The 13844-nt window shown below is 33.0% G+C and overlaps 1 protein-coding gene across 1 annotated transcript; it reads right to left on the bottom strand.

Moving 5' to 3' along the window:
* Positions 1–312: 312 nt before the first annotated feature.
* On the bottom strand, positions 313–13172 carry LOC132721547 (uncharacterized). Its single transcript, XM_060705869.1, has 10 exons — positions 13122–13172; positions 12789–12970; positions 9762–9963; positions 9050–9138; positions 6805–6933; positions 4889–5045; positions 3328–3487; positions 2700–2841; positions 2151–2285; positions 313–1107 (listed from the first exon to the last, which is right to left on the bottom strand). Exons 2-10 carry the CDS (start codon positions 12916–12918, stop codon positions 815–817), a joined length of 1437 nt encoding a protein of 478 aa, XP_060561852.1. The 5' UTR covers positions 12919–12970; positions 13122–13172; the 3' UTR covers positions 313–814.
* Positions 13173–13844: the final 672 nt, after the last annotated feature.

Raw genomic sequence — 13844 nt, 5'->3', positions numbered from 1 at the left:
TACCACTCAATTCGTACATGTTCGATCAAGGTGCTTAGTTTAAGGTATGGTGTGCATGGTAAAGGACTAAGTAAAATGTATTAAATATATTGGGTCGATATATGTTGGTGTACTGGTGCGATTTGAAGGCAATATCCGTAACAGGTTTTGGTGTTAAGGAACGAGGCCACTATGTAACAATACAAATGTAACCTACAGGTGTCTGTTGAAAAAAAAAACAATCCAAGAATCCGGTTTGAAGTTTGGGCCCTGTAATTGGCCATACATGTGAATATATAACTTGATGACTAATACGAGCAACTGACAAAGAGATTCTTACAATTTTTTATTTCTTTTTATTGTAAATGAAACAATGGTAAAAAAATAATAATTGAAACAAATTGACCAAATTGAACTCTCAATATTAAAAGTTTTTAACAACAAAACATTTTACAAACTAAATTACTAAATCTGAACACATATGTGGAAAAAATTTAATTTTCTGGCCTTGATGCAAAAAATAAACAGTATGAATACATAATGAAATGAAATGATAAATTTGAACAACGATAAAAATAAAACTTTTACAAATTTGATTTCCAACAAAACACAAATTTCATCTTACAGAATGTTTTTATCTGTCATTTTCTAAGCGTAACAACTTAATTAAACAACAAAAAACGTTTTTATTGCTTTTAAAAAATGGTCTACACCCAAATTGTCCTCCCCATATATCTAAAAATTTAAGGATTCCCCGAGAGAGAAAAATCTCAAGAAAATTCACCATTCCAAATCCTTAATTTTGACATCATTCTTAAACGTAAACTCAAAATAATCAGGACAGGAATTGCCATGGAGAGGTATTTTTGTCAAGACTATACCAGAAAGACTTCCTAAGATATTTTTCTTTTAAAACTGTTTTCTTTGACGAAGCTTTTTGCCTTCTGTATTTCACTAGAAGGAAAGAACAGCCTTCTGTTGCTATGACAACATAAGGTCCATCCCCATCATCTCCAATGGCAACAGCATTTATATGGTCATGTGACGTCTGTATGACCCTGGAGGGTGTGGCTAGATTAAGATTGTCCCAATCTCTATCTGAAGGGAGGTGATACATATATACAGCACCTAAAATACATCAATATATTTATATGTATATATATAAATATTTTTTTCAATCTGATGTCAATAAAAATTTTGATAGCTCTGATACCTTCCATTATGATCTCAAAGACATATTTGAAGCATTAACTTTAGCAAATATCTGAAGTAGGTGATGAGATATGAAAATGTACACAAAGAGATGTATGCAAAACTGTAACAAAGTGTCAAGCTGATGGCCAAGTGTGTAGTCCGATAGCCCTACTTTTCTTCAAATAGTCAGACTAATGAAGACTTTATTCAAAATGGCGAATCGAGTTTCCCTTCGAGACTCTATAAAATGTACATGCATGTATATAAAGCTATAACAAAAGATTTACTTTATATGTGTGGTTAAGATTATACGGACTTGCTATCATACTATTCTAAATATATTTTTTATAGTCCTTGGATATGTTATAGGGCCAAGATCTCAAGAATTGTACAAGGGCAGAGCGTGATCAATTCCAGAAATGTCAAAAAGAGCCAAATACGAGTAATATGTCATTATACTCTTACACTGATCATTTCCTATATACCTTCTAATACTGCACAATCATTTATATTTGTAGGGCACTGATTTTTGTGATTTTGATACATAGGTCAATCCATGAATCTAAAATCCAACAAAAAAATTTTTTTTTGCTGTACAATCATTTTGATTCAATTATTTGCATTCTATTTTTTTTGCCCAAACAAACAATCCAGGTATTTGAGAACCCATGGTAATGTCTTTTTTTGATAAAACAACGAAATTTTGTGTCCACTAAATTAAGTGAATGAACAGTAAAGAAAGATATCATGAATAAATTTTGACTTTTTCTCACTCTTTGTCTTAAGAGACTGTTGTATTAAGGGATAAATTTTAATGTTTCCCTTAAGGAGTCACTTAATACTAGTTTGACTGTATCTAAACAGTATGTCAAAAACATCACTCCAGATGATGCTACAGATTTCTTTCTGTCAGGTTTAATTTGAGCATGTGATACATGCACTTAATATAGTAAAATTTTTTCAAGAAAGCAATTTACCAGTTCTGCATCCAATGGCAAGCACTGATCCGTGAATGACAACACATTCCGGTGTTTTATTCAGACATTTATTTATGTCATGTTTGTTGAACACATAATGTTCCTTATATCTACTAACATGAAGTAAACCATCACCTGAAATATAAACAAGAAATATTGATTACAATAACCAGAAATAACTAGAACTATCGCTGACTCCACTTCAGGTCCAAAAACCTGAAACATAAAATTTGAATTCCCTACATAGATAAGTAGGGGCACTTGAAACATGGAGAAGATAAATAAGGAATATAAATTTAAAATTGTAACTTTGCCCTAGTTTAGCCCAATTTGAGTGAAAAGCATTGCAAGACTGTTCATTTTTGGATAGTTTTTCACAATTAGAATAATTATCCTGGAAAAATGGAATGAGCAAATGATCTGATATTTTGAAATCAAGTTATTGGTCTAGATCTACATGAATGCAACATTAATCTCAAAAATTATTTCCAGGCCCTCATGTCAAAAAAAACCCTTTTATCTTTGAAACATATTAATATGTGTACTTACCTGTGAAGCAGACGACTCTCTCCCCAAGCAGAAAGATAGAGTTGATATAGCCCCCTATATTTGCTTCAAGTCTTAACGCATCTCCTAAATTGAAAATATTTAGTCCAGTAAACAAGTTTCCCTTCTCATCTCCTAATACCACCTTCAAATTAAAAATTGTAATAATTAATTTAATTTAATTATTTAATTATTTACAAAACATAAAGTTAGCACCAAAAAAATAATAAAATATTAAAAATAGATTATATTAGTTTCTCAAATATGAAAAAGCAAAGTACATACTTCTATACTTCCGTTGTTTGTTGGTGTTCATTTTTTTTATAAGTAGGCATAAAATAAAGTTTTCTACAAGCACTATTTTCATAATAAAATTTTTCTTAAGAAATTAATTGGGGCCTAACTAAATCTTGTTACGGTTGCCAACTTCTAATCATTCTTGTCTCACAGCTGTTAGAAATTTGAATTCATGTGAGGACGCTATCCGGCTAGCTTACAGGTTGGTGCAGAAAAAAAATTGTCCGAAAAGGCACACCTGAGGTCTCCCTACGCCAGTGCAACTAAAATGTAGCCATATGACCTTCACAGTGTAAGTCTAACAAATCAAATTTTGAATAAATGAATTAATTACATTGCCATCCCAGACTGCAAAAGCTGTAACTTTAGCAGATATATCGGTGGATATAATATCCTGTTGGTCAGCTTCATCAGAATGTGTTTTAGATTTCCATACAGACTGTCTTCCCCTTGAACATGTGTTTGCTGAAGCAAAAAAGTGTTTACCCCATGACCTATAAAGAAAAACAATTCTACAAATTATCAAACTGAACAAACTACAAAAACATGTCAATACACCTTGATATATGTCAAGTAAGCTGAGTGTTTGTTTGAATTAAAATTGTTCTAAATAATATAGTTTAATAATTCTATACCTTCTATACCTATGCATAAGTATTACATTTTTGAAGTACTAATATAAATTAAATATGATTTCTAAACATGCATTTTTTCTTCATTTCCAAATGGGAAACACTTTAAATATTCATATAAAATTTATCTTAACACTTTTTACATTTTGCTTTTTGTATGGCTGGGTTTTACATTGCATTAACACCAGCTTTTCTGGTGGAGGAATACCCTCCCTAGCATTATTTCAGGCACGAACAGGCTCCACAGTAGAACCACCCATATTATATTAGCTAGCTTAAATTTTATTAATGGATTGTCTGCATCCTTTGATATACTCAACCTGACCTTGACTCATAAATAACTTGACCTTCGAGGTCAAATGTTTGAATTTTGCTTGATTTTTGCTATAATTGGCTATAAGTTTATTTATGAATGGTTTGTCTTAATACTTGGAAACAACTATTTTTAAGTAGATCAAATTGATTATGATTTTCAGTTTAACACATTAATGACCTTGACCTTGAATGTCAAATTATAGTAATTTGACAGTATTTTGCTATAATTGGCTATAACTTTGTAATTAATGAATGTATTATCTTAATATTTGTTCAGGACAAGACCTTGACCTTAATTTCACTATGCCTCCAAAAAGAAATAATGTTATAAAAGACTGCTAACAGGATACCACTTTTACCTCACAACATCATGTCTATCTACCGAATAGTTTAAATGTTTTGAAATTTAAAACATATGATTACTGGTATTGTGGCTGTTTCAAGTAAGAACAAAAACTGTTGGCAGTACAGCATGCCTGACTTGGACAGCATGCTTGACTTTTCTAAGAGCTTTATAGTAAAACAGGAGCCTGAATAATGTAGAATTTCAAAGTTCTAAAAAGGGCCAAAATTCTGTAAAATTCCATGTAAAAGTTATGGGACTTGGATAGTGAACATTTATTATGCTCTCTAATAAGTGTGTAAAGTTTCAACCTATTTTTTTCAGTAGTTTTGGAGATAGCATTTTGCATGTAAAAACTTAACCAAAGTGTGATGTTGATACTGATGCTGACGCCTTGGTGAGTTTAATAGCTCTCACTAATTTTTTGTTATTAATAGTTGAGCTAAAAATAGGGCTGCAATTTTTTTACTATTGATGTTATGCATGGCCTACAGGGGCATGTATCTGGAAAAAAAAACTTATTTATTATCTTGGTATACAAAATACCGAATGTTAACACCAACTTAAAATTTATGTCTTATTTCTAATATGAGATCAATACTCACCTGACATAGCCCACATATTCATATGTATTGTGATCTTCAATTTCCAGTTGGAAAAAGCTCTCAGTGTCTATATTATACATAACTATTGTCCTGTCTTTTGCTGAGCTGATAATCTTGTTATTTAACTCACCAAGCAATATATGCCTCGTGGTCTTGGCTTCAAAAACACAAAGATTAACTATTAACCCAAATCTTGCCAAAAAAAAATTAGGTAAGGGTCTTCTCTTGCCCTGACTTGAACTGGCAACTGTTCATTGTTTGTCTTGAAACCATGTTTTAAATCAAAATCTCCTTGTAAATTCTAGTTAGGGATGCATGGCTGTCATAGTATAAAAGGCATACATAGTTGTCATAGAATAAACTGTTAGTTATAAATATGAACCTTTGAAACGAAGTTTTCAATACACGCAAGCTATAAAGGCCATGTATCACTCACTAAAATTTACAAGAGGATTTTTTATTAAATTGACCTAGTTGTTAAGGTGAAGATTTTGTTTTCTTGCATATCAGACTGGCGTTTCTGTGTGTTTTACCCATACTGGAAATTTCATCTGGCATGGGGGGTGTCAGATGAGTCGTGTGCTGTACAATGGCACGCTTAGGATGACGTCGTTTTACCGTTATGAATGAAGTTGCAATTTCATACGCTGTTGTAAGAAAATAGTTACGGCTTTAATGATATAAATATCCATTGAAAATAAAGATAAAGAATTTAAATTATAATGGAATATTGTAGAATATGCAAGAAAAAATATCTGACATATGCTTGCGGTTCGGATCGAATATCTGTCCCTTGGTAACCCACCCATGGGCGGGCCACCTCGGGACGGATATTCCGGTCCGAACCGTAACATATGACAGATATAATTATAAAAGAAAGCATGGAAAGATGAACAATAGACAAAGAGGGATGGCAATAGATCTAACCAGGCGGGGAAAGTCTGATTTTGACTTTCTTGTCCGTTTTTATCTAAAGCATTTCTTTACTATATTATGATATTTATATAGTAAATTCCTGAAAATTTCACTTGTCCCTACAGGCTGTGGGACAACCTTAGAAATACAGACAATTAATTTTGCCACTCATGTGATCATTTTCAGCATGCTGTGCTCTAATTAGCTAAAAAGATGTCCTAGCATTGAGATGCAGATCGTAAAGTATAGCCTGGTCACACAGAAAAGATATGCAGGCCACCATGCCAAAATCAAGGCAATCTTTCTAAAGGCAATTGTAATAAAAGTTATTAAACTATATTTTGCTGTCCAACACAAACCTTTTACAAAGTGGGCAGTCGAAAAGTTGCAGCTAAAAATGTGGTGTCAGAAATATTTAAATCATTTAAAAACATTTTCATTGATTTCACCTTGTTGAGGGCAAACACCCTTTGAAAGTTTTAATAAATCAACAAGGTTTTCTTTTGACCTAGCAACATTTCCTTGGACTGTAAATGAACAATACATAAACTTGAGATATTAAATACAATACAATGAAAACTAAGAGTTCTGGAGATATGACTAGCCCAATATGCATGAAGAAAATGGGTCAAAGGCAGAAAAGGCCGGGTTGCTTTTGAATACCAAATATCATGAGGCTGTGATGTTACTAAAAAAATTTCTACAAGTGACCATTTATGTCGAAAATTCAACTAAGTTTATAAACAGGAAGTGGATAAACGACAAACCTGAAATTGAAACTCATGATTTGGGACCACATGTAAATGCTGTGTAGCAAATTTCAAGAGACTGTGATAAGTATTTGCTGAGAAAAACTGATACGAAATTTTTTCCCTGCCTAGCACCCCACATACACCATACTATAATTCAGGGTTTACACCTGAGCAACCCAGCAAAAAGGTACAATGGTCCAAATAGTTCACCTTTGAGCACAATGATTTCATATAAACTGAAACACATACCCATATCAAGGCCAGTAATGTCTGTCACCTTTTTCCAGTGACTATACAACAACTCGTAATGCAGCTCCTCATCTAAGTTTTCCCAACTGATCACCTGACCTCCCGCATGACCCGAGTACATCACATTGTCTGTAAAAATAAACAAGTTTTTTTCATACAAATTTGTTTCTTTAACCCTTTCGCTCCCAGAGGGTTATTGTTTTATTGATCACCTATTTGCCAGAGGGTTTTCCAAGAAATTACTATATTATTAATTAATATAATTATAATCAATTGTTATTAGTATTATAATAATTATATATGTTTCCAAATCTGTTAGTATAATGATAATTATTGTCGATGGTATAATTTTCTTTATATTTTATTATTATTATTATTAATTTATTATTATTATCATTATTATCATAGTAACGGCTAAAGCCGTCCATATGGCAAATACGCCGAAAATAAAAGGGAAAGCATAAGCCGTCCCTATGGCAGTGAAAGGGTTAATATAGAGTAAAAGAATAAATTGATTTACGAATGAAACAGGGTGTCTTTCCACTATGAAATATACGTTGTTCAGCCTTAATCCAACGTCTCACCTGAGTTTAATATACATGAAGGCCTTATCCTAAAGAATGTTGTGCCTTAATAATTATGAAGTCAATCTATTCATTAATTAAAAAAGTTAGAGCCAGTTACAGAAAATTTCAATAATTGGACCTACAGGGTCAAACTTATTTATGAGTGAAGGTCAAGGTCTTTCTGGTTAACTCGAAGGTATATAATAAAAGATTATTGTTTCAAGTTTGTTGACAATCCATTCAAATATAACAAAGTTATAGCCACTAATAGCAAAAATCAAGCAAAATTTAGACATTTGAACCTGAAGGTCATGGTCATTTATGAATGAAAGTCAAGTTTAGTCTGGTCTTCTAACTCTTCTTAAAGGTCTTGTCCCAAGGGTTGTTGTGGCAAAGTATTAGAACAATACAAGAAGAATTTAAAAGTTTTGATCATTGTTAAAGTTTACAGATGGCAATGGGCACGGGATCACCAACATGACTGTAACAATACCTCTATTTTTCTTCGAAAAAAAGTTGAGCTAAAAATGATTTAATCCAAGCCAGGATACACATTTAAAGTACAATCATATAAAACTAATTTAACATTTTTCCACATTAATCATTGTTTCACTTTCAAGAAAGGTATTTATACACCAGTCAGTGCAATATATGAGCCGCTTCATGACAAAACCAACATAATGGGTTTGCGACCAGCATGGATCCGCGCATCCGCGCAGTCTGGTCAGGATCCATGCTGTTCGCTTACCAACCCTATACCAACACTATACCAAGTAGAGAAACTGATAGCGAACAGCATGGATCCTGATCAGACTGCGCGGATGCGCAGGCTGGTCTGGATCCATGCTGGTCGCAAACCCATTTTGTTGGTTTTGTCATGGCACGGCTCATATTAGCTTGTATGATTGTCTACAGAACAAGAGCTTCAGAAGGACAGCGTGCTTCACTACTCTCCTATTCTCAGGGCTTGATAGAACAACATGCACCTAGATAATATAAAAAAATTTAAGTTCAAAAATAGTCATAATTCAGTCAAAATCAATGTAAGAGTTATGGGCCATAGACTGTGACCTCCTATTAGGCTCTCAAATAAGTATGTGAATTTCAACCCATTCCCTTTAGTAGCTTTCTAGATATCAAATAGCAAACAAAAACTTAACTAAAGTGTGACACGGACGCCTTGGTGAGAAACAATAGCTCTTCCTATTCTTCAAAATGTTGAGCTGCTAAAAATTACCCACATTTTGCAAACTAGCTGGATAGAATGTATATAAATATATATGAATAGCTTATCATTGCATAAAGTAGGTTCCAACTGTAATGCATTAACTTGGAAAAATTGTAAAAGAAATGTAAGAAAAACACTATAATACTAAATAGTGAACATTACTACAAAACTATTTGAGCCGTGCCACGACAAAACCAACGTAATGGGTTTGCGACCAGCATGGATCCAGACCATCCTGCGCATCCGCCCAGTCTGATCAGGATCCATGCTGTTCCCTTACAAACCCTATAACAAGTAGAGAAACTGATAACGAACAGCATGGATCCTGATCAGACTGCGCGGATGCGCAGGCTGGTCTGGATCCATGCTGGTCGCAAACGCACAATGTTGGTTTTGTCGTGACGCGGCTCATTTGCTGAAATACTTATATACCATATAACATCATTTATACCTTTAATATGAAGGCATGTGATATCGGAATGTGTTGGAAAGTAATGTATTTCTTTCTGTTCCTCTTTACCATGCACAATATATCCACACCTATATAAACATTTTTAAAAATTGAAATGATATAAATATGGTTGCATAATAATGTTACACGCAAATTGTATTTTATGGAGTCCGTTACACTATGTTTATTAACTATTATAAGTTGTATTGTTACTTTCACTCTCCTGTTACATACAGATCAATTTATATGAAAACAAAAACTGTATTGCTTTGAAATGCTTTAATCATGTGCAGAAAATTAATTTTTGTTGTATAGGTGTTGAAAATGATGTACTATGTACAAGTCTGAAAAAAAAATATGTTCTGTTCTATATACAAAATGCATGTATATGAAGCAACTAATGACAATAAATGAGAAATATTGAATAATCAACTTACATAGAATGTTACAACAAAACAAAAACTGTAAAAGGACATATACATATAAGTTTCCCAAAATAGAGTAATATTATTTGAAACATATACTGTAGCTTATAATTTTGGCAAGGATATTTCTATCTTCATTAGCTATCACTTACAAAAGTAGACAGTGTGATTATAAGGGTCAAAGTAGCCCTGAATCAATAAACTCAGTTAAAAGGAAATACAGTAAAAAGTTACTTTGTGCAGGCAAGTTTAGTTGTTTAATGCATGTTAATAGTACAATGACTTGCCTTGAATACTCTGCATAGATCTCCCGCCAAAACATCCAAGGGAGCTTAATCTGTAAGCTTGTCCTCCAGTCTTTTGTCAGTTCAACAAGAGTACTCTCCTTTCCACCAGACAACTGGGTCAACCTAGTCAGTTCAACAAGTGTGTATGGGGGAATCTCTTGTAGGCAACGGTGTAGCCAAAAATTCTTGAACGTCTCTAAATCTGAAAATAAATAAAGAGAGATGGCATTTGATATAAGTGATATGTTTTACTCAAAATTGCAATGTCAATATATGCTTATATATATATATATATATCAGAAATTGGAAAAATTAGCAAAAAGATACTTGATAATATTAACACAAAAATAGAAGATAAAACAGGATTAAACCAATGGAAAAGCACAGCAGCCACACTAAAATGGTTTAACAACATCGAACAGAAAGAAAAATACTATTTCATAGCATTCGACGTAGTGGATTTCTACCCTTCAATTTCAGCCGAACTGCTAAATAATGCACTCGATTTCGCGTCAATATACCACGACATCAGTTCTGAGGAAAGACAAATCATTATACATGCAAAACAATCATGCCTTTACAAGTCAGGTGAACCATGGGGCAAGAAAGCGACATCCAATCTATTTGACGTAACTATGGGAAGCTTCGATGGAGCAGAAACTTGTGAGTTAGTTGGATTATATTTACTTAACGAAATAACACAGAAACATGGAAAAAAACTTTGGGCTATATCGAGATGATGGTCTAGGTGTATCTGATGCGAAACCACGTGAAATTGAAAACATTAAAAAAGACCTGTGCTCTATCTTTTCTAAACACGGCCTGAAGATTACAATTGAATCCAACAAAAAAATCGTGAACTTTTTGGACGTAACACTCAACCTGAAGAATGGCAAACATGTTCCATACAACAAACCGAACAACACACCGTTATATGTGCATACCGAATCGAACCACCCACCGAATATCATCAAGAACATACCCATAGGCATTAACAAACGTCTATGCGAAATATCATATGACCAAGAATCTTTTGACATAGCAACACCAATCTACCAAAGGTCTATTACAAATAGTGGATATAAACACCAACTTAAATACTCAAATGAAGAAAAGACTGACAACGGTACCAAAAAATCGCAAAAACAGAAGCAGAAATATAATCTGGTATAACCCACCATATAGTAAAAATGTAGAAACCAACATTGGAAAAACGTTTCTGAAAATACTAGACGAAGAATTTCCCAAGGAACACTTGCTACACAAAATATTCAATAGAAACACAGTCAAATTAAGTTATAGTTGCATGAACAATATAAAAAACATAATCGACGGACATAACAAAAGCTATTCTTTCCAAAGAAATAGTAAAAAATCAGCCTAAAAACATGCAATTGTAGGAAAATAATAGATTGCCCCATGTCAGGACGATGCTTGGTGAAAATCGGTTGTATATAGAGCTACAGTGGAAACAAACGACGACAAGCCTAAACAAACTTATGTAGGATTAACAGAAAATACCTTTAAAACCCGATTTACAAACCACAAAGCATCATTTAGAAATCCTAAGCTTAAAACAGCACTGAATTAAGTAAATATATCTGGGAACTCAAAGAAGAAAAACATCGACTTTAACATAACATGGAATATCTTAAAACAAGCCTCACCCTACAACCCAGCCTCCGACCGATGCAACTTGTGCCTATGGGAGAAATTCTACATTATCTGCAAACAAGAAAACGCTAAACTTAACAAAAGAAACGAACTTGTAACAACCTGCAGACATTCCAGGAAATATCTATTAAGCAACTTTAAAAAATGAACAGTATTAATATAGTTACGCCCCTTTATTGAGAAACCACCATTTACACTTCATAGTTACGTCCCTTTATTGAGAACTACCATTTACACTTCTGAAGATTGCGTTTTGCGCATGAAACTAATTAGTAAAGGAAAATGTGTTTTTCAATGTGTTGATTGAATATAAATCCATATATATAAGAGGGAAAATGACCATGCCCAACTGCTGAAAAATTTTGTAATAAAATTAAAATATTTTAATTTTTCATATTGACTTCTGCACACATACCCATTCATGTGTAAAATAACTTCACTAGTCTGCAAGATTTGTGGGGCAATTACGATCCTGAAGATACTAAAACCCATTCGAGGTCCAAAGTGTTTCTTCCATAATGTAATCATTTAACTACCTATAACTTAGGCGTCATTTTAGCCAATGTTGTGCCAAGATTAATGGACAATCTTAACACAATGTATCAAACCTGTAGGAGAAAGTGCTTAACATATCTGAAAGACAGTACCTGGCAGATCTCAGGAGCAAATAAGAATTGATAAGGACTTTTAATACTTTATGTAAGAAAGTAAACAGTACCAACACATGAATCAATGTAAATTAGGCAACACTGATACAAAGGAAAAGTGCATAAATGGTACCATAAAGGATGCAGTTGTGGATCTCATCCGACTACAGTTTAAGAGTTTTACTGTCCGTAGGGTCTTTCAAATACAAATTTGAAAGACCCTGATGTCTGTTATACTACAAGGACGTTGACATTACAATAGCCCCCATTTGGATATTAAGTCTATCATCTTGTATCGGGTATCAGGTTCTTTGGTTTGGTCTCAAAAGCCGATTTCATTATACAATAACCTGAAAACTAGGAAAGTGTAGATCCCTAGAGAGCAATGGTCCAGGCTTTAATAATATTTTATTATGGGGAACTTTCCCCCGACCCACCTAGCATAGTTACTTAACAACATTTTCTGCAGCACCACTCTTAAAGCGTCAACGCAAGGCCTGTAGTATGTGACATACTGACCAACATTTAATCCATTAACTGACCATGATCTTGGTAACTTAAGTTTGGAAAGGTGATGAACTTGTATAAAATGGTCAATATGGAAAGTGCCAAAATGTCTTGGATAAAATTGGGTTAAAAAGACTTAACATGAAATGGAAAACAGTAAGATTTATATGTCTAATCTCTAATCAAGCATTGAAATTACCTTTAATTATTTCATTCCATAATTTACAGACTTTCTTTGCAACAGCAGCTGTCTTCCCATTTAATTTACTTAATATACAAGCTTGCATTTCCTCTGGCAAACAACCAATGCTGTCATTCGTTCTGCTCATCCTGGATCAATTGATCGTGAGAATTTCTGCCTTGACACCGTTTTTCGCAAATCTTAAACGAAAAATCAGAAATATCTATGAATTAAATGCATGCCAGTCAATAGTAAATGATAATAAACGTAAATATTAATAAAAGAAACACATTTCTATTTCGCAAACTGTAAGACAATATATGATTTTTCTGTAATTTGACAAAATATGACTGTTTCGGATTTTGGCAATGGTTTGCTAACCGGTGACTGAGTACTTTAAATCTCGTGCGGTAAAACACCACTAAATGTAAAAATGGTTAACAAAAGAAAACTTTGAGGCGTCTTCCCAGATAAGAAGTGTACTGATTAATAAATATGAATCCACTAAAAATCATTTAATTATTTTAATTAATTATGAAGAAAATGTAATGTTTTAAGCTCTAAAATGAAATAGGGTTTTGTTTCCCCTCATGAATGCATAAATAGTTTATCTATATTTCTATTTTTTTTTCTTTAAACTTCTCATTCGATTTATTTATATTTACATATAAAACATTTGTTAAAATAAGTTCCTGAAAAAATACTTAAAACTGAAATTCTTAAGAATTTGCTATCACACAACTTCATTTAAATAGTATAAACTTATTTTACATAGCGTTAAAAGACCGCTTAATGTTAGCGTTATATAGGTGCGTCAATGAAAAAATGGTTCTTTTTCGCTTCAAAAGATTTTTAATTTTGGTATGTGATAAATATAGTATTAAATTCGCGTTAGTTCAATACTAAATTTATTGAACTCATTGAACGAAATAGTATTATTCAACTCGTTCAATAAATTCAGTATTAAACTACACTCATTCAATATCCTCTATATATCACATCGCATCTTACGCGTCACGTCACTTCCACGTTACATGACGTCACATCACATTATATTACTAAGGGGTCTAGATG

This window comes from Ruditapes philippinarum, unplaced genomic scaffold (genome assembly GCF_026571515.1).
Source record: "Ruditapes philippinarum isolate M1 unplaced genomic scaffold, ASM2657151v2 ctg455_1_1_1_1, whole genome shotgun sequence".
NCBI classification, from domain to species: Eukaryota; Metazoa; Mollusca; class Bivalvia; order Venerida; family Veneridae; genus Ruditapes; species Ruditapes philippinarum.
This window is presented reverse-complemented; position numbering and strand designations above follow the sequence as displayed.

Excerpts from the sequence above, each read along its gene's own strand:
- LOC132721547 (XM_060705869.1), bottom strand. The coding sequence starts at position 12,918 with ATGAGCAGAACGAATGACAGCATTGGTTGTTTGCCAGAGGAAATGCAA. Across the intron at positions 6,934-9,049 it reads CACATGCCTTCATATTAAAG|ACAATGTGATGTACTCGGGT; the intron begins GTATAAATGATG and ends TTATTTTTACAG. Across the intron at positions 3,488-4,888 it reads GAATATGTGGGCTATGTCAG|GTCATGGGGTAAACACTTTT; the intron begins GTGAGTATTGAT and ends TTTTCTTTATAG.